Below are 20,852 nucleotides of genomic sequence, written 5' to 3'. Positions count from 1 at the left end.
ATGAGCCTCAGTGTGACAGGTACTTAAGGGCATGAAGCTGAAAATAATTCTTCCCATAAGAGCCTGATAATGTAAATAATGATGTCAGACAAGAGGAAAGCCCATAATAGCAAAGGACTATAATTTTACATGGGTCGGCAGATGGGGAAGCTCTGAATTCTGGCCAAGTCCCTTTCCTGTGCTACAGTAGATGACCAGGTGTTAGCTGAAAGGCTAAACCTGTTGTGCAAGGTAGATTTATTTGGTCTCTAAGAAGATTAATTAGTAAACAGGTAAGTCAAATGGAGTATTGCTGTCTAACTGTGTTGGGCAGGGGAAATGACATGTTAAGGTTTGCAAGGTTTATTAGATCCAGCCAGGTCTGCCAGAAGTTCACACCATGATTGTCACAAGCTGTTCTACTGGAGACCTTTTGAATGAACTAAATATATATATATATTTAAAAATCCTAGTCGTAAGGAGAGACAGAAAGGGACAGCTAGACTCTTTAAAGCTTGCCTTTTATAATTCTATCATCTCACTGATGTTTGTGCATTTGTCTTCCTTTTTTCAAAATGTGTTTTGAAGATCTCTCACCTCCAGGATCTGACAGCACTTCTGTGTGACTATGAGAGCTTTAAGTCCATCCAGCAGCTCTGCCACCTCCCTGAGGTTCCCTTTGGGGAGCTGTGTGAGCAAGGCCAGACTCAGGAGCAGCTCCTCCATGCTGCTGAGCTGAGCAGCCAGCTTGTGACCAACATGCTAAGTCACAGGAGGATCTTCCAGGAACTCCAAAATGTACTCATTGGGGATGCCACAAACATCCAGGCACAGCTGAAGTGGTGAGGCTCTCCCTCTGAGCTAGACTATTTTAGTATTCTGTTTATGAAATGACTTCTTGCCTCCTTTTTGTATTCTCAGTTTTGTTTGTTGTTTTGTTTTTCCAATTCAGGCTTCAAGAAAATGTACCAGAAATTGCTTTCTTTCAAGAGATTCCTCAGTATATGGCTACTTTGAATTCCATGTTGAACATCACTGAGAGTTTAACAAACTTGAGCAAGCAAGGTACTCTTCTGTATTTTCTTTACAATGTTGGTAAACTTCACCACTGATACCACACTTTCTGCTGGAAATCCCAGAATTGCCTAGCTGCCCGGTAGAATTGGTATTAATGAAATAACCATACACCATGACCTTGGGGTCCTGTATCTGGGGTACTTCTAGAGCCTGCTCAAGACCACTTGGTGCTTTCTTGGTAAAGAAAGCAAAGTGTTTTCTTTACAAAGAAAGCACCAAGTCTTTCCATCTGAGCAAATTTTGCTGTCCTGAGATATCCTGATAACTTTAGCCCACAAACCAGACTGTAAAGCATAGGAACTAATGACTGTATGTTCCAAGTTTTTTTGGACTTTTTTCTTATCAGCAGTAAGGTACCACACTCCCATACTTCACATAAAGTCTTCTCCATGTGCTTGATTTGTTGTGTGTCTGGAGAAAGCTGTAATATCAATTGTTCTTTGATTGTTATTCCAGAAAAGTTGAGGGATGTGTTTAAAAATGTGGATCAGCTCAAAGAGGACCTCAGAAACACAACAGGAATGTCCACAGCCAGCATTGACGCTCTTCTGGAAGCATCTTTCCCAGAAAACAGCAGTCAGGTAAGTTTGCTATTATCCCTTTGGGAGGTCTTGTTGTTTTCTACTGCTTGGACCATTAAAACTATAATTTGTTACTGAATGCAGCTGAGCAGGTCACTGGGTGTGTGACAGCACAGATGACCCCACAGCAGAGCATGCTGTGGACTGGGGTAGCCACCAGGAATGCAGTAGGAGTATCACTGGTGTAAGCCCAGCCATTGGAGACTGGGAGCCATATGATCCCTTTGGCTGTCACCAGGTCAGCCAGGCACTGCCTGGAGCAGGGCACAACTCTCTGGGACACAGTAATGGGGGCTGAGCAGGGTCTTCAGTTGGTCCTGGACACTGAGAAGTTGTCCCAGTCCAGGTGAAAAAGTACATTTATAACCACAATGTGTGAGAGCAGTCAGGGTCCAAAAATACCCTCCCAAAATGAGTGATGAGCTTTCCTTCCTCAGCCTTCTGCTCCTGCAAGCAGAGCTCCAGATGCTTTTCCCCTTCCCAGCCATCTTGTCTGGACTGGGCCCCAAGGAGCATGCTCTTTTCCAAACTTCACATGCATCAGTCAATGAGAAATTGAAGCCACAAAAGCTTTTACTACTGTGCAAGCTGGGTAGTAAAACACAGTCCTTAGGATTTGTCCCTGGGAGCAGGAGTAATGGGCAGGCATTTTCTGGTTCTTGGGTGGTTGAAATATGACACTGTGGAAAGAACAACAGCCAGGCAAGATTAATCCAGGCATGGTGGAGCGTGCAGTGCACCTCTAACAGTTCTCTTTTCCCTTTGTGCACACCCAGCTCCTCTCTCAGGTGCTGCAGCTGGAGTCCTGCAGCGCCCATCCCGAGGACCCACAGCTGCAAGTGGTGGTGCAGGAGCTGTGCAGCCTCCCTCTGCCAGAGAGGACTCGCAGGACCTACCTCCTTGGGGTCACCCTGTTGAGACACTTGGACATTTACAATTTCTTATACAAGGTTAGTGCTGGATTTTTAGAGTGGTTTCTACAGTCCTTACTGCACGCGGTGGCTGAAAGGTTATAAAATATCATTGCAGTGGCCAGAAGCTACACTGATTTACACAAGCCAAAGATCAGGCTTTGCTCATGCAGCAATTTTTATTGTATATCCATGCTGTGAAGGCATGGATATAAATGAGAATCCCAGCTGGTGTAAAGCAGCAAACCTCATCTAAAGGCACTGGACCTACTTTAAATGCCTCCCTGTCTGCCACTATCCTTTATGTGCTGTCACAACCTCTTGAACACTCCCAGCTGACCCAAAAATACAGTACTGAGCTAAAATTTTTGAATCCTTGAAAAAGGAAGCCCTGAAAAAATTCCTGTAAAATATCTTTTCCCTATCTATTTGAAACTAAAAAGTTACTACATTATTCAAATTTCCACCCCCCCAGCTATAGAAACAGCATCTAAGAAAACATTCACAGAGAAGTTTGTATTTAAGAATACAGGAGTGATCCTGGGCAAAAAAAGTTGTCAAATGATAATGTCAATGAATTTGGGCTCAGGTCAAAAGTCACTCATAGTGTTTGACACCTGTGCTGTGTGAAATGAGAGATTTGATCATATCCCAGCCAGTATATGACAGATATTTCCCAACCGTAGGTGTTTGGAAACACACTGTTAGATTATGTAATGTTCAGGGGAATGGTTTGCAAAAGTGCTTGGGGATTTAGGAATACAAATCCCATTCATTTCCCATGGGACACCCACTCTGTAAAGCCTCCTTGCAGTTTTGAAAATCTCACAGAGCTCATGTTTGAGTTAACACAATATGGGTGTGTGCAAACCTGTGCATGCAGATTCCTGCTTATCATAATTGATTTCCTTCCTGCCTCTTGCAGATGTTTTTCCCCAAGGAACTTCAGAAACCCATGGACAAGATATTAGGCCTTCTGACAAAAATGGAATATTTCAGACACCAGGTTGAATCTGGCATTGATCCATTGCTACAAGCTATTCATTCCCTGAAAAAGCTCCAACAGTCCAGGAAAATGCCACTGACTAAGGTATGTGTAGTCTGCATCTGCTTTTGAGGCAAAATGCCACTGAAATGGTTTCCACAGTAATTTCCTACCCTAGAAGCCACAAGTGCATTAAACCATAGATTCTGTTTCAAAGCAACAGTGTTCCAAGAAAAAGCTCTATCAAACTTGTCTCTGGAAGTGTTCAAAGCCAGGGTGGATGAGGCTTCTGGGAGGTGTCCCTGCCCATGGCAGAAGGTTGGAATGAGATGAGCTTTGGGGTCTCTTCCAACCCAAACCATTCTGTGATTCTGTGTTGCATTCCTAGTAGAGTTTTGATTTGGAGCAGTGGGACCATCATGTGCTCATGAGTGAGGTACATATGCTGTGGAAGAAACACTTGGAGCAAGAATGTCTTAAAGGAGAGAGGATTTCCAGCAAAGTACTGGAAGGATCAGCTGGTGAAAACAGCTAGAGAACTGTCCACTAAAGGCAAACCCACCAAAGTCAGCAGCAAAAAACTGCCTTAGCTTTAGTGTGCATTAGATCACACCAAAGCCTCAAGACTGCCCAAAACATTCAGTACAAACCCATTACTGCTCTGACAGCTGCAGTAACTCCAGGGTGCACTGCCTTCATCCGGCACAGTGCCCAATCCATCTCTGATCCATAGTCCAGGAGAGCACAAGTGACAGGAATTGTGCCTGGTCATCATTCTGCCTGCACATTGCAGAGCCACGTGCAGCCATGGACTAGATGGGGACAGTGATGTGCATATCCATGTGACAAATCTGTTATAACCAGGTGTGTGAATGTCACCAGGCACACATTATAGGGAATTTCTCTGCACACATTGTAGGCACTTCCCACATTGGCTGTCTTACCTGGAAATAAATGTGCCACCACTGTCATAACCAAAACCTGCATGATTTCCATAGAAAGTTCCTATTTTTGTAAATGCAAACCTCTCATAAGAAAGCAGTATAAAAATGTTCAGTCCTTTCCTTCTCATTCTGTTATTTCTCTCCAAGTGGGGTGCTTTCAGCGTGCAGGATTTATTTGTGTTTTGTCTTTTCTGCAGGCGTTATTTAAACCAAACAACTTCGGGATAACACATGGCACTTTTAAATCCATGTCAAAAGTCCTCTGCAACCAGGAGATCACACCCCTGTTTTTTGAGTCTTTGCTTCCAGACTTTGGAGACCCCGTAAGCAACAGTTCTCATGCAGAGGATGTCTATGTCCAAAAGATGATGAGGAAATATGGGATTCCTCGGAATTCCAGTAAGTCTGGCTTTTCCCTAGGGTACAAACATTTTGGAGCTGAACTCTGCTATTTCCAGACAGATCTAGTGCTGAGCTATTCTCCATATGTCTCTTGAGGGCTGTAAGTGCTCATTATTTATGGTAGCTGAAGATCTGCACTGCCCTAATTATTGGTGGTTTATTTCCATAAATGTTCAAAGGGAAAATTGCCTGTGCTGCAGAGCAGTGCTTGACACTGCACTGTCTCCCATTTGTTGATGATCTGGTCCTAGGGCTCGACAGGTCACTGCTTTTTCTTGATGTGTAGTTTTTCTGACTGTACTGACTTTATTAGCTCCTCTGAGTTCACAAAACTCCATTTAACCTTCAAGCAGATAATGCTGGCTCAAACATCGAGACTCTTGTTGTCTTGAGTTCAGCAACAGGAGATCTTGGGGGTGGATTGCTTTTGTCAAGATGCATTAGATCAGTCAGTGAAGAGGGCCCTGAAGTCATTCACTGGCCACAGCAAGAAACTGAGCAGATGGGAGAAAAAACACACTGGTAGCTTTCTTGTGTCGGGTCTGTTTGTTCTCTGTGCAATTTGTTTGCTTTTCTCCCCTTGCAGCCCCATTTTGCTTATCCTTTTACCTGGACCTGGTCAAGACCCCCACTGGAGCTCTGATTTGGTCTTTCTTAAAACCAATGGTGCTTGGGAAGATCCTTTTCACACCAGATACCCCAGAAACTCGAGCAATCATGGGAAAGGTATGGCTCTGTTCCAGGACATCAGGATACACCTACTCCAAAGGGCTGTAATTTATCTAGCACAGGCTTGTTTCCCTGGGAAGCAGAGGGCTGGTTTCTCACTGTTTGGAGTATTAATCAAATTATCTTTCCCTATTTGCCTTGCTGGCCTTATGAGTCATCTTTTGTCTTTGGTTTGAATCTTCTCTCCAGAAGCTGCTATTGGTCTAATATTTATAGGACAATTGTTTAAGGCCTTCAGTTTATGAAGTTTCATCCCCATATTTTCAGCCAGTAGGAGAGATGTGTCTCCCAGAACAAATGCTGTAACCAGTGCTTGTTCACAGGGAGACCAGAGGCTGAAGGAAAGCAGATATTCAAGACATGCTCTAAATAAATATAATAGTACTTGCATAAATTCAGTGTGTTAAAAGACATTTTGCCAAACCATAAGAGGATGCTAGGAAAAATCCTAAGGAAAACAAATTTGGTCTCTGCTGTTTTATTGATTTATTTATTGGTTAAAATCTGTAAGGTAATGAATAAATGAATCCTTTCATGTTGTGGGCTTCTTTTGTAGTCAAATGCAACCCTGGAGCAGATGGCTGAGTTAGCCCTGAAGTCCCAGGAGTGGCTGGACCAGTCTCCTGTCATCATGAATTCTCTGACTAAGTTAAACCAGACAGTTCCAATGATCAAGGTATGACTTCCTACCTCCCCTCTGTCTCTTGCCAGGAGGGAACTGGGAGGATGGATTTATTCACTGAAGTAAAGTGGGGTTCCAGGGACATCTTAAGTCAGCTGGGGACACCCCTCTGAGGGTGTCCTGGACTTCACAGTTTCTGTGCCTGCCTGTTCCCTTAACAGACATGCTCCTGACTCACCTTTCCCTGCAAATTCTCTTTCTCAAATGAACTGTTTGTAATATGCTCCCTGACCCTGTCCATGCTGGGGCCTGCTGGAGGGCTAAGATGAGCAGGAAACACTCTTCAGTTTGTAAATTAACTTTCTGCTTGATGGAGTGATCCAGCCAGCCAAGACCAGGCAAGAAATGACTTTTTCAGAAAATGAAACAGTATCTATAATAAGCATGTAGTTCTGGGTACATGTATAAGAGCTAGAAGATGTTTTGTACCTCAATGGATGTAAATAAAATTTCTTTTTCCCCCTCCTAAGAAGCCTAGCCTTGCTTGGATACAGAAAGCAGTGGACTGTAATGTTACATACACTTGTTTCCCATTCTCTGTAGTAAAAATTGTCTCCTTTTCTTGCAAAAATGAGATCCCTGGAATGCAAAAGCATTAGCAGTTAATTTTAGGGGCTGGAATTCATTCTAATTTCCACGTCACCAAGAGAAAATCCAGAGTGGAATATGCAAAAGTGAAATGAAATATTCTCTGCTGGTTGCAGTCATTGGTGAAATAATGAAGTATTCAACCAAACCTGAAAACCTGTACTGATCTCCAAGTTAAGTTTTGGTTGCCTATACATTGTGCACTGGCTGTGTTCACAGGACTTAAAACAGACCAAGGGAAATTTACTTCTACAATAACTAAAATTATCCATTATTTTTTTGATGGGACTCTAGTGTCTGGTGGAGACTGAGTAGGCATCCTTTCTTGACTCAAAGAAGACTGGGACTCAGAGAGCTCTCTGTGACATTCTCATTGCTGGCATTTCCCCACCCTGATTCAGAGTGAAGGGAGTAGGGAGATGGCTGTACAAATGTCCAGCAAAGGCAGCTGCTGTGTTGTAATTCAGAATTACACAGTGAGTGAGCTCAAGAAGCTTCTGGTCAAACTGATGCTTTGTCTTTCTCTGCTTATTGATAGAACGCCCTGCAGAATCCCTTTGTGCAGGTTTTTATCAAACTGATGGTGAATTTGGATGCAACTGAGCTCCTGAGTCAGATAAATGAACTGGGTAAGTGTGTCCATGATGTGCTGCCCTCTTCCTTACTTGTTCTTTGGGTCTGGGAGCTCCAGAGTCAGCCAGCTGCAGCCGTCTCCTAGTCTGCTCTTCTCTGGCCCATGTTGGAGGCTCCAGGGCAAGGCAGTCCCAGCTGTGATCCAGAAATCTTGCAGGAAAAGAGTCTTAGAGAGCAAAGTGCTGGTGTGAAGAGATGTTTCTCCTGGGTGCTAAGGGGTGGAGGGATGGGAGGCTCTGCCGCAGTGTGTGGCCACTGGAGGACACTGTTTAGCCATAATTATGACTTCAAATGAGCTACCTGGGACTCTGCTGGAAAATGTGGAGAGCTCCCTTGCATCGCAGCGAGGCTCAGATGAAAAGTTCTCCAGAGCAGAAAAGCCAGGGATCAGATAAATGTACCCAGGCTGATGGAGGCAGAGTCATCAGTGCAGGAGATGCTGTGCTGCCATTTTCTGTTCTCTGGTGGCCCTGCAAGACCCTCCAAGGTGACATTTGCTGAGAAATCACCGGCAACACAGGTGGTGGTACATCCCCTGTGAGTGCACAGCATGGGGATCACAGTCCCTTCCTGCCTTGCCTTGCTGTCCCTACCTGCCTTTGCAGTGAGTGGCCAGGCTTGTCACCATAAATCTGGACTGTGCCAGCAAAGCCCAGCAGCAGCCAAGAGTCATTATGGTCTGTTGCAGTCATTTGCATCCAGTTGGTGATGACCCCTGTGTTATTCATGAGCAACAACTCCTGCCTTAACTTGCCATAAAGCCACGATGCCTGCAGCAGCTGTTCCATATTAGTTACCTTGCATTATGCAGCCACCTTTGAAACCTGCCAGCAAACAGCAGCATCTTTATTAACTGCAGCATCAGGTTCAGTCCACACATCAGCACTGCGCACACAGCTCTGCCTTGATGTGCTTGGATAAAGCATGTCCTCCCCTGAGACACAGCAGCTCAACAGGCGAGTTGATTGCATCCTAAACCAGAGGGTGTGGAAGGAATGGTGAGCACCATGTGCTTGTCTAAAGCCTCAGCAGGTTAGTGGGGACTTCTGATTTGGGATGGCTGTCACATCCCATTGCTGGCATCCTCCCAAAGACAAACTCACGAGCATATTACAAATGATTAACATAAAAACTGGGTCAACAGCATGCCTTCATTGCATTGCTGAGTGCAGAAATGTCTTTCACACTTCATATTTAGCATGATGGGCTTTGGTATGTTTTCTTTCCTCCTTTCTGGTCTCACTGTCAGCGTGAAGGAGTGGAATGATGGAGTGGGTTTTTTGCTGGGTGTAGTGATGCTGGAAGGTTTGTTTGTGGGGTTTTTCCCTAGATGATATCCGGCTGGAATTGCAGAACAATGCCGACGTTGTCGACCAGCTGAACACTTTGGCTGCCCTGGCTGTGAATGTGTCCTCCTGCGTCTCCTTCAACCGCATCCGGCCAGTGCAGGACTTGGACGAGATGGAAGCGGTGGCCAAGGAGCTCTTCCTGAAGAATGAGCTGTTTGCAAGTATGTGACAGTCCCAAATCCCCCTGACAATTAAATTTCGCCTGATAGAGTGTGGGAATGCAGCATAAAATATTTGACTTTTCACCAGCAACTGTTGTGGTCACAGCTCCCACCACACTGCAGTTGATTTGGAGCAAGTGTGTGTGTGACCTGCACATAGAGACCTCCTTTTCATATCTCCTCTTACACCTCCCCTGTCTGTCAGCTGGTGATTTCTCTTGGTTAATTCTCAGTTTGAATAAAATCCCACTGCCCCAAGGTGATCTTTGTGCAGCCATTTCCTTTCAAGCTGCCACAAGAAAAAAAGGTGCTTTAATCAACAAAGGTATCACAGAATCATTCAGGTTGGAAAGACCTTTAAGATCTTCAAGCCCAAATATAAGACAATTCAATTTATTAGAAGGTCATAAATCACTTGAGGTATTCCAGCCAAGTGCTGTAATGGTGTACTGGGTCTTGCAAGTCACACTTTTCACTTTTATTGGATTGGATTGTGGGATCAGACTGCAGAGAGGGGTGGAGGGAGCAGGAAATAGGAACTTACATTTGTATCATTAATGCATCTTAATATTTAAAGAAAGCCCTCAATTAGGATTCTCTCATAAATCCTGTGACCTGTTTGGTTTTATACTTCATAATTGAGGGGCAGGTAGAAACTTCTCTTGGAACTCCAAACCCTGGTAATGTTTGTCCTTTCCCATAGTAGCAGTTTTCTTCTCTGTTCATCCTCTATTCTATCATATGTTTTATATATAGAATAATCAGGAAAAATGTTCTGGATAGAAAAATTTTGGTGAAGAAGCCTTGTAAAAATGAGTTCCTACATGTCTGTGTGTGCTGTCGACTCCAAAGGAAAGCCTTTTCCCTTTGTTTTCCCAGGTATAATTTTCAAGCTGCCTTCAAGGGCTGGCCACTCAGTTCATGGGGGCCTGTCCCTCCCTCCTGTGCTCAACTACACCATCCGAATGAGCAGCAGGATAACTCAAACCACCAACAGGATCCGGGAGCGCATCTGGACTGTGGGCCCGCACAACTCCACCTCCCAGAGCCAGATTTACAGCCGGGCCTTCATCTACATCCAGGACAGCATTGAAAGGGCCATTATTGAGCTGCAGACTGGCAAGAAACCAGAGGAAATAGCTGTTCAGGTCCAGGCCATGCCTTACCCCTGCTACAACAAGGATATGTAAGTTTGGGTGGCTTTTGCCTTCGTGTTTTGTGTCAACTCATCTTGGCAGACTGGTGGAGTTTACCATTCCTTAATACTATACTCACGTAGCATAAAAATAATTTAATTCTGTTCCATTGGGTTTTCTTCTCAAGACGCTGAAGAAAAGAGGGAAATACTGACCCTAAGATGGTCTGTTTGCCTTATTTTTTGGTTTTTGTGCTCTTTTTATACCTGGATTGTGGTGGTAACTTTAGGTTTTACAGCAGGTAAAACTCCCTGTCTCTATTTTACTACACACGGTGGGGTTGAGAGTTGGCAGAACTTGGGTTAAATACAAGTCTTGCCTTGTTCTGCAGGTGTTCACATGCAGACAATGCAGCAGAACTTATAAAACTGATTTTTTTCTGGGGGGGGGGGGTGAAAGGGTACCTAGGTTTATGAGCTTTACAGTGGCCAAACTGAGTGGAAAACTCACAGGGAAGGGATTTCAGTGTCCCGCAGGGAGCACTGGAGGATGTTCAGCAAGAAGTATTGATAGATGTGAGGATCACTGTGCCCTGACTGAGGGTCTCCCTTGGAGCAAAGGGATAGGCTGGACCTAGGAGCTTTTCCTACTGAAAAACCTCCATGCCAAGTGCATGAGCCAAAAGTTTTTGTGGGAGCTATAAGATATCATTTAGGAGACACAGCAGGGCTGTGCATCTCCTGTGTCAGCTGTCACTGAAGAGAGCTGAGCACCTATAAACCTCCTCAGGACAGCAGCATGTGGGGTGCCCAGGACACAGGCAGGAAGCATCCAAACCCAGTTCTGCAGCACATTCCTGGATTATGGCTGAGAGAGAGTTTTGTGAGTGCTGGAAGCACTGATTCCAGTGCTGTCTGCTCCTTTTTGTTCTTGGGCTGCTGGGAAAATCACTTGCCTTTGGATTTCTCTCCCCAGCCCAGGTTCAGAGGGATGTGTTTGCTCAATTATTAAAATACCTCAAGGCTTTGGATTTGCATCCAGCTGAGGTCATCACAAAATGCCTGCTTATTGATTGGTATTGCACAGTTGTCATCCTGGAGAGAAAAGCAGGGAGAAAAAAAAAATATATATATAAACCAGTACACAAAAGGTGTTGGGCTATGCTGAATTTTTAGGAGCCTTTCTTGGTTCTTTATAAATAAGGCTTCATTTGCATGGAAGCATTTCCTAAAATGGTGGTTTATAGGAAATTTTCAGCTTTACAGGTAAAAAAAGGTTTGAAAACAAATGTAGTGTTCATTTCTCACTGTTAATATGCTGTTATCCTGGAATAATATACATTATTCCAGGAATAACAGTGATTATGGGTTTTAAGTCAAGTTTAGAAAACATAAACCCTGCAGTTGCAGTGAAGGGGATTCCCTGCTATAAAAACTTGCTTTCCATGTAAAAAGGAGAAATTTATTGTTGGCCATTGTTTTTTTGGTTTGTTGTTTTTGGTTTTTTTTTTCTTCACACATCTGTCACTGGGAGAAGGTTTTAACTAAAATGAGGAGCCAAGAAACATGTCCTGGGTCTGCCTGACCTGTGGGGTGCTAGGACAGACAACCTGTAGGAAAGCACCCACATCCAGACTCCAACACCAGGAAATCTGGCCTGATCATGAAATTTGACCATTATATCTGTGAACAGAACTGGGAATTATGGCTCGTTGCTGTGGTATTTCCAAATGGATTACAGCCCATCAGAGAGCCAGGAGATGCCACTGCCCATGGTGTTTTCTGCTCCTGCCAGTGGTGCTGCTAAGCAAGGAAAACCCTCTGCAATATTAAAAAAAAAAATATTCTGAGCAGTCAGGAGTTTGATGAATTGAAAATCCAATGCAATGGCAAAGGAGTCTTTTTTGTTTTTTGTAATTATTAATTTTACTCCACATTTTGAAATATAAGTATGTCTTTCCCTGTGCCAGAGTATTGTTCTGAAAAAATATATTTTTGTATAAAGCCTTAATCCCCAGAATATTTTGTATTCAGCTAAAGCTTGCTTTTGCCTTTTACAGGTTCTTAACCAGCGTGACCTACTCTCTTCCATTTGCTCTGATGGCTGCCTGGGTGCTGTTTATAGCTGATTTTGTTAAAACACTTGTTCAGGAGAAAGATCTGAGGCTTTATGAGGTACGGGGAAACTTTCTGGGGCGTGCAGAATTATAAACAGATTTTCCTTATTCGTGGTTAGTGTGTCTGATGTTCAATATTAAATGGAGCAAAACAAGCATTAAGGAAAATATTCCAGATACCTATTGTTTGACCTGCAGTGTGTGAATTATGCCATTATAACCAAGCTCAAAGCCATGGAAATGCAGGGTGTTTGCCCTTCAAGTGAAGGGAATATTGCTTTGCAATGCTGAACACAGGAAACATGGGCACCTCACAAAATTACAGGGTTTCTGAAGATTTAAAGGTCTCTAAAAATTGACTTTGAATCATACCTACTGGGGACAAAGACATGAAAAGTGACTTATTTCCTATCTTTGAAGTTATTATACTTAATATTTCAGAAGGTGCTACATATTACATCAGCTCCTCTGAAATGAAGTTCTTCATTCAGGTTGCCTGTTGGAAAAGAAATGACATTGAGACATTGGGAATTTATTAAATTAACTCAGGTTTTCAGTGTGATCACTGTCAACAGAGATGAGCAGCAAAGAACTTTTGTCAAACTAAGCTTCAGCAAGCAACAAAAGCTTTGAGCAGATTGGTTTTTTATCCAACACCATGGAAACAAATACTGATTCACCCAAAACACTTCCAAGAAAGGACACTCTGACCTAGGATGAGATGGAAAATGAATGAACCCCAGTGTGTGCTCCCTGGCAGCCCTCTACTCTAATTTAGGCAAGGATTTTCACTGTCTCCAAGGACCTGGGCATCACTAATCTTTCTACCTGTGTAATAATCCACAAGAAGACACCAGCACCTATAGGTTCTTCTGGATTTATCAATACAAATTTTCAGTTTTATGCAAGTATGGAGAATTAAATCATCAGCTGATATAAATTAATATATCTTCCTCCTAACCATAGTAATTTAGCTGTTATTTTTTGTCTTGGGGTTGTGTGAGAAAGGTCCAAAGACATTTGAGAGCTTTTAGTCTTAAGCCACTGGATCAATTATCATTATTTTAATAAAACAACCAAAAGGCTTTAGAAAACTTACAAATCTAAGGCCAGAAGCTGCTTTGGAGCCTGTGGGCCATGACATTTGATCCTTGCAGGTCTTGTGTGGGCGTTTCTTTTCCAACAGACTGCTTTGCAAACCTTGGGCATTCCTGAAATGGGAGTGTGTGGTTTGTCCCTGGATAGAACAAGCATGGTCTGGTTGCAGGCCCTGTCCAGAAGCTGGAAAAAGAAATCATTCAATATCAGCACAAAGATCTCAACATTTCTCTCAAGTGCCATTTGTGATGGGTTTTTTTATCTTCCTCTCTGCAGTACATGAAGATGATGGGTGTCAATGCCAGCAGCCATTTCATTGCCTGGTTCATCGAGTGTGCCATCTTCCTCCTGATTACTGTCACCTTCCTCATTGTTGTTCTGAAAGTGGGTCAGATCCTTCCCAAAACAGACACAGCACTCCTCTTCCTGTACCTGATGGACTACAGCCTGTCCATCATAGCCATGAGCTACTTCATCAGTGTTTTCTTCAACAACACCAACATCGCGGCCTTGGTGGGCAGCCTGGTGTACATCCTCACCTTCTTCCCCTTCATCGTGCTGCTCGTCATCGAGAACCACTTGAGCTTCTCTGTCAAGAGCCTCCTGGTGAGTTCTGCTTCTCCATATTCCCAGGGATTATGTGGAGGCAGGGACCTCACTGCGCTGCGGTACACTCTTATTGTACCTCGTGACCCAAACGCAAGGGGGTTGGGTGCCTCTCTGAATTCCATCAGTGGGTGGTGACAAGCATGGTAGGAGAGTTGGCCATGGCCCTTTTGAGGGACACCTGGAATTAGCTGTGTCCCCTGACTGAAGGCACTCCTTGTGGAATTTTAGTGAGTTCCCACCTGCCAGCTGAATCACAGTAGTTTGAGCTGTGTACTTTCCCCTTTGGAATTGCAAAGGAAAATGGGGTGCTTTCACCCACTCTGAAGAAGTAGGTTGTCTCAGTGAAGGGTTTGGGTAGCAGGGCTGGCTCTATTCATTGCTGCCTCAGATCATCCTCTGGCTTCCTGTGTCTCAAATTCCTACACATGGGAGTAGATCTAAAGCCTTGTTTCTTACCAAGGGGCAGAGTAGGTAGGTGTTAGGTTCCAGAACCAGACACGTCACCAAATTCAGGGAATGACATCTATTAATGCAAGTGGTAAAAGAATTAACCATATGGCTCTATGAGGGGGGAGACACGTCACCAAATTCAGGGAATGACATCTATTAATGCAAGTGGTAAAAGAATTAACCATATGGCTCTATGAGGTAATTCTGAAGCACTGCTGTATTTCAAAAGCCTAAAATAAAGCCCTGTGTGAGCAAGGAAACTGCATCCTGGGTATGGAAACAAAAGAAAGTCAAGCCTTAAGGAGACATTTCAACCTGTCACCAGGTAACACTTCCCATCACAGGCCTGGTCCAGTGCTCCTTGTGACTGCTGAGAAAAGAAACAAATCCAACACTCATTTTTCTGGCTATTGGAATAACCCAGTGAGGAACCTGATTGGTTGACTGACCTGACTTCTCTTTGAGACTAATTCAAATGTTTTTTGTTTTCAATTTTGTTTATTCCCCAGAGTCTGTTGTCTCCAACTGCCTTCAGTTATGCAAGTCAATACATTGCTCGCTATGAGGCACAGGGCATAGGTGAGTTTATGGCTGACAAAGCCAGGTTTGAGCTCTCCTGAGGGTGGTATTTCACTGGCTGAGATGGGCTCTGATTGTATTTCTCAATTCCTCTCTGCAGGACTGCAGTGGGACAACATGTACAAGTCCCCAATGATTGGAGATAACACTTCCTTTGGCTGGATGTGCTGGCTCATTCTGATAGACTCCTTCATTTACTTCATCCTGGGGTGGTACATAAGGAATGTTTTCCCAGGTAAGGATGCAAAGCATTGAGGGTGGTGCTTTAGCATCTCTTTTGAAGAACAGTGAACACAGAGCTAGCTGAGGCAGTGAGACAGTGCACACACTCTGTCCCAGACCAAAGGGAGCACGACTTTGTGGATGTCTGAGCCTATAAATGGCACTGACAGAGAGCAGAGCATGGGAGAATTAGGGTTTCTCAGCCTATCACATGGGTAGGTGGGTCTCCTGAAGAAGCTGAAGCCAAGGACACAGGAGGGTGTGACTGCAGTCTGGTGGGTGAGAGTGGAGCATCTTAGACTGCATTTGTCAGCTGAGTGATTTCGAGCTGTGTTACTTACATCATTTGGTTTCAAAAAGTAATTCTTGCCTTGGGGCAAGAGCCAGTACATTTGTCTTTTGCTTTTCTTCCCACCTAATGAAGCAGTCCACTGGCATACGGAAATGTACCCAGTGGAAAATGTAAAGTTCTCCTGCCCTCCAGCTATGGAGTTACTCAGAATAACAAATTAGTGAGTGCTTCCTATTGTGCCAATCAGAAAAAGTCTTTAACAAGTCGTGGTAGTGCATGAGCATTATCAAGAAATCTCTGTAAAGTTAATTTTTGCTATTTTGAGTGCACCCCAACAGTGGCACTTCCTGAGGAACAGATAGCTGAACGAGACTCCTGTTCCTGCAGGTAGATATGGCATGGCTGCTCCCTGGTACTTCCCACTGCTTCCATCTTACTGGATTGAATACAACAGCTACCTGCCCTTCTGGAATGAGAAACAAAGAGGCCTGCTCTTCTCCAAGCTGATGTTAAGGAAAGAAGTCACCCTCCCCAACAAGATATGTATGTGCATACTAGAAGGGGTAGCAATAATAACTTATATTTTGGGTAAACAAAACCAAATTTGTAAAGGGGCACCATACTCAGAAAACACCATTGATTATTATTTTGAAGCACGGGAAAAATTGAAAGCTGGTACTTACATGAATGGAAATCTGGCCCTTAAATTATATTTGTTCTTCCTATTTGTTGTGGAGAGTCAGTATTGATTTTCACACTCATATACGTGTGTGTTGTAGTTGGGCAGTTGCCTTCTATGCCTGTCTCTCTGTGTAGAAATGCACTTTTGTTTGGGCATGCAAATACAGGTTTCTACTTGGCACAGGTTTCTACTTGGCAAAGGGCACGTGTGCTTCTTTGCTTATCTCTTTAAATATTTAGCCTGTAAAATATTGAGATCACACATAAAAGCTTGCTGGTTCCACCTAACTGAAAATAACTCTGTAGTTTTGCTTCATGTCCTCTAATTTCTATGCTTGTTTAGCATAAATAAACTTAGGTGCTCTGAAACACCTAAATATGAGACCTTTTCAGAAGTGATTAATGCCTGTTGTCAGGAGTTATTAGAAGCTTCAGAAGTAAAAAGGTAAAATCCCAGAGAGTTCAAAATCATACAGATCCAGTGACATGTTCTCAATATTCCTGGCTGAAAGGCACTTGCCTTTGCTGTATTTTGGCTTCCTCTGAGATGAGAAAAGTAGCACAACACCTGCTGCCCTGCAGTAACTCCCTGACCCTTCTCTTGGTGTCAAAGGTGCCCCCCACCCTCACGTGGAACCGGAGCCCACCGACCTCACCTTGGGAGTCTCCCTCCATGGCATAACAAAGGTTTATGGATCCAAAGCTGCAGTGAACAACCTCAGCCTCAACTTTTATGAAGGGAATATCACTTCCCTGCTGGGACACAATGGAGCTGGGAAAACTACAACCATGTGTGTATCCTTTAAAGCAGCTCTTTTTTATCCTGTGCAGTGTGGTTGGGTGAGCAAGAGGGCAAGTAGGGCTGTGCAGCAGTGGGAGACTGAGGAAGATGCTTCACAGGCCAAATCCCTCATGTAGTTTTATCTTGCTCATGGATGACCTCAGGACTTCCTTCATCTGTTAAAATTCTTTAGGTTCTAAAAGGTCCTTTCCTGCTTAGGAACATGTTTTTTAATCTGCTGAGATACCTGGGATACATAGCACAGCAGCTGTTCAGGTGTTTTGTTCCTTGGCCTGGGGTTAGGTTGTTCTGGAAGCCTGTGGGGAGCTCATGCACACACCGAAGTTGAAGTGATACTAGCAAGAAAACTTAATAAAGATACACTTCAGCTGTACAGACTCATGTGTTGGCTGGGCTGGAATGGCAGGGGATTAATGCATTGGCCTTTCAGTCTTGCTGTTTATAAATTATTATTTGACTTGTTAGATAACAGCACTAAAACAGACCTGTAGAACTTGATTTCTCCATTGATATATATATGCATATCTCTGAAAGGAACATTAAGCTGATAAATAGAAGCCTCAGAAGAACCAAAGTCAGTAAGACAGATGTGTGCTTCACCTCAGTTTATTATCAATTCACCTCATATTCTGTTTGCAAAGTGTAGCAAAGGTGATATGCAGAAAAGTATAAAACCTGCCTGAAACTTAGCACAGGCTTCAAATCCTGAGTAAGGTCACAAGTTACTGCTTTTAAATGATGGTTAAAAGTCCCAAGAGAGAGAGAAAACTCTTGTGAAGGTGAAGGGCGGTGTGAGATGCATCCTCTCCCTTTAGTCCCTGCAGGAGAGCACCAAAACTGAGCTGTAATGTGCAAGTAGTTATTCTGAGCAGAGGGAGTTTGACTCAGCACCTGCTTGGTGGGTGATTATTTGCTTGAAGTAGGTGAAAGTGCTGCCCACTGTGAGGCGTCTCATTGAGAAGTCCTCTCCCATTTCTCATGAATAATGGCAGTGAGATCAGGTCTCCATGCTCTGCTGTGGTTAGTCAAAGAGGTGGTTCTCAGTCTCAGCTGTGGCTACAGTATGAGGCTGTGTGGGCACTCCAGGCAAACCAGAGAATGAGTGACTGCATTCTCTGAATTCCCAGTAATTAAACTGGAAGTTAAGGGCATTCCTCAGTGTGTGGGATATGCAGTGGTCTGACCTAGGGAGAAGCAGGCTGCAGCAGGTAGAAGTAGAGGCGAGGAGTAGCCAGGGTGAGCTTTGAGCTTGCCCCTGCAATCCCACAGGGGGGAACAAGGATGTCCATGGATGTTAATTGGCCTCTGCTCTGCCAGAGCATGGCTGGGCCACAGGACATTTGGCTTATTTTCTTATTTTCACAGTGGGCAGTGGTGTCTGGCTGGAAGGAGTGGGAGGGGGATACAAGGAAACCTTGGAAGTGGTGATAGCTACAAGGCCACATGAAAAAAATTACCCATGGCTTCCTCCTTTTTCTAACTTGCTCTTTCTATTTATTTTTCCTTCAGATCTATTTTGACTGGGTTGTTCCCTACGTCATCAGGCACGATCTTTGTGTATGGCAAAGACATCAGGACTGACCAGGAGGTGATCAGGAAGAACATGGGGGTGTGCATGCAGCACGACGTGCTCTTCAACTACCTCACCACCAAGGAACACCTGCTTCTCTATGGCTACATCAAAGTCCCTCACTGCAGCAAACAAGAGCTCTACCAAGAAGTGAAGAGGTATAAAATTAGCTGGGCAGGAGAAAGGAGAGAAGCTGTCAAAATAGTCGTGTGGTGGTGCCAGTGCCCCTGCAAAGCTCAAAATCATGGATTAGAGGTGTTGTTCCAGCTCCAGCTTAGGGTTCAAATGGTGCCTTGCTCTGACTAGAGGAATGTATTGATACCTATACTGTAAGAAAACAATATATTTTCTCCAAGGGGTTTACAGGCTGCTGTGGCAATTATTTGGAGATGAATTTATAGGCCTAAGGGTCTACTCCTTGCTGCTTTACAGTTTACCCTGGGAAGAGATTTAATCAACCAGTCAGAAAGATGATGTTGTCTTTATTGGTTCTGTGGAGAAATGAAGCAACCAGGACATCCCAGGGAGTTTGGATCTTGGTGTTTCAGTTGATGGGGTTGAGCCTTTAACCTTGACTTGTCAGATTAAAACTTTGAAAACATCCTCAAAAATGTTTTAGATGAAAATCCCAATGACTGAGCTGCAGAGTGACTCTACACCGACTGCTCAGCAGAGCAGTCCATACTTGAGCAGGTTTTCATTTCCAGTTACAGTTTTTTCAAGTATTTTGAAATTCCCTGCTTGGAAAAGATGCTTAAATTACAACTTTTGAGGGTTGTTTTCCCTTTGTTTTCCAGGACTTTGAAGGAGACTGGGCTGTACAGCCATCGTCACAAGCTGGCTGGCACCCTGTCTGGGGGGATGAAGAGGAAGTTATCCATAGCTATTGCTCTCCTGGGGGGATCCAGGGTGGTGATTCTGGATGAACCAACCACAGGGGTGGATCCGTGCTCCCGGAGGAGTATTTGGGAAATCATCTCCAAGAATAAGAATGGTAATGTGATGAGATGTTGCCCAGAGACAAAGGTGATTTGTGTCACTTTACAAAGACAGTACCAATGGCTTTGAATTGTGGGTTTTGGAGGCCAGAGAGAAAGAATTTTGTGAGACTGGGATTTTGCAATTCTGGAGGGTGCATCCTGGTTGGTTTCTGTAAATTCACAGTGTCATTTAAAAAATAACTTCACCATAGAACACAGCTTACAATACTGTAATATTTGTCTCTCTTGTTGCCTTTAATCCAATTTCACTAATAATTTCAAAAAATGCAGTTGATTTTCACTTGATACTCCATGCCCCCTCATTCAGTGAGGCTTTCACCTGTCTCACTGTTGAGATAAGGACAGATCTGACCAGAATGTGATAAAATAAAATTGTTATAAACATTCACTGTATTGGTTTAACAATGTGGACTTACTTGCCATGGGCTGATCCAGAGCAAGGGGAAGCTCTGGAACCCCTGCGAATATATTGATGATATCATTGTGTAGGAGAATACAAAAGTTTTTGAGGAAGGAAAGAAAATAAGCCAAATCCTTCTGAAATCCAGTTTTGCCATAAAACCAGGTGTTCATTCTGTGGTGACTGTGTTTTCCAGGCAGAACCATCATTCTCTCCACACATCACCTGGACGAAGCAGAAGTTCTGAGTGACCGGATTGCTTTCCTAGAGCATGGAGGGCTCAAATGTTGTGGCTCACCTTTCTACCTCAAGGAAACCTTTGGGGATGGCTACCACCTGACCCTTACCAAAAAGAAGGTTTGTGTCTGAGCTGGTCCTAGAGCTCCTGGCAGCTCTGTCTCCAATGGAGTCACCAGGGCTGGTTGAGGGATGTATTAGCAGGAGCTAAGTGATCTCTATGGCCTTGTGAAAACAGGGATGTCAGGGCTCTGCTTTGTTGAAAAAGAGCAAGGTCTCCTTGAAGGTTAAAGGCAAGGATGCAGAATGTGAACTCTGCAGTTCAAAGGAATAAAGTGGGAAAAAAACTCATCCATAGTGTCTGGCATGGGGCAATGTGTTCTGCTTGCAAGGAGTGGGGAACTCTGCTCTTGCTAGCATTTATTAGAGTGCTGTTGGTAGCCCCAGCAGACAGGTACCCTGAGAGACCAGCCCTGCTTCCAGACTGCTGGCACTGGAGTCAGAGAAAATGAAGAAAGAGCCATGAGCAAGCCCCATTTTTCACGGGAAAAAGAGTGAGTTTGTGCTGGCAGCCACGTTAAGCTCTCTGCTGGCCAGGCCAGAGAGCTCTGTTGTACTACAAACCTCTAGCACTGCAA

General features: G+C 44.0%; 1 protein-coding gene across 1 annotated transcript in view; it reads left to right on the top strand.

Moving 5' to 3' along the window:
* ABCA12 (ATP binding cassette subfamily A member 12) overlaps positions 1 to 20,852 on the top strand; it is a 78,926-nt gene that overhangs the window by 33,043 nt on the left and 25,031 nt on the right. The window contains exons 13-32 of the mRNA XM_077785195.1: positions 568 to 821; positions 932 to 1,044; positions 1,513 to 1,637; positions 2,414 to 2,587; positions 3,474 to 3,638; positions 4,675 to 4,876; positions 5,466 to 5,605; positions 6,165 to 6,284; positions 7,417 to 7,507; positions 8,842 to 9,021; positions 9,901 to 10,207; positions 12,217 to 12,331; positions 13,648 to 13,977; positions 14,940 to 15,009; positions 15,110 to 15,244; positions 15,911 to 16,066; positions 16,818 to 16,995; positions 18,516 to 18,734; positions 19,374 to 19,570; positions 20,174 to 20,334. Of these exons, the coding sequence (XP_077641321.1) occupies positions 568 to 821; positions 932 to 1,044; positions 1,513 to 1,637; positions 2,414 to 2,587; positions 3,474 to 3,638; positions 4,675 to 4,876; positions 5,466 to 5,605; positions 6,165 to 6,284; positions 7,417 to 7,507; positions 8,842 to 9,021; positions 9,901 to 10,207; positions 12,217 to 12,331; positions 13,648 to 13,977; positions 14,940 to 15,009; positions 15,110 to 15,244; positions 15,911 to 16,066; positions 16,818 to 16,995; positions 18,516 to 18,734; positions 19,374 to 19,570; positions 20,174 to 20,334 (3,432 nt within the window). The remainder of the gene's footprint in view (positions 1 to 567; positions 822 to 931; positions 1,045 to 1,512; positions 1,638 to 2,413; positions 2,588 to 3,473; positions 3,639 to 4,674; positions 4,877 to 5,465; positions 5,606 to 6,164; positions 6,285 to 7,416; positions 7,508 to 8,841; positions 9,022 to 9,900; positions 10,208 to 12,216; positions 12,332 to 13,647; positions 13,978 to 14,939; positions 15,010 to 15,109; positions 15,245 to 15,910; positions 16,067 to 16,817; positions 16,996 to 18,515; positions 18,735 to 19,373; positions 19,571 to 20,173; positions 20,335 to 20,852) is intronic.

This window comes from Lonchura striata, chromosome 8 (genome assembly GCF_046129695.1).
Source record: "Lonchura striata isolate bLonStr1 chromosome 8, bLonStr1.mat, whole genome shotgun sequence".
Taxonomy (NCBI): Eukaryota; Metazoa; Chordata; class Aves; order Passeriformes; family Estrildidae; genus Lonchura; species Lonchura striata.
The sequence above is the reverse complement of the archived record's forward strand: the minus strand, read 5'-3'. Positions and strand labels throughout refer to the sequence as shown.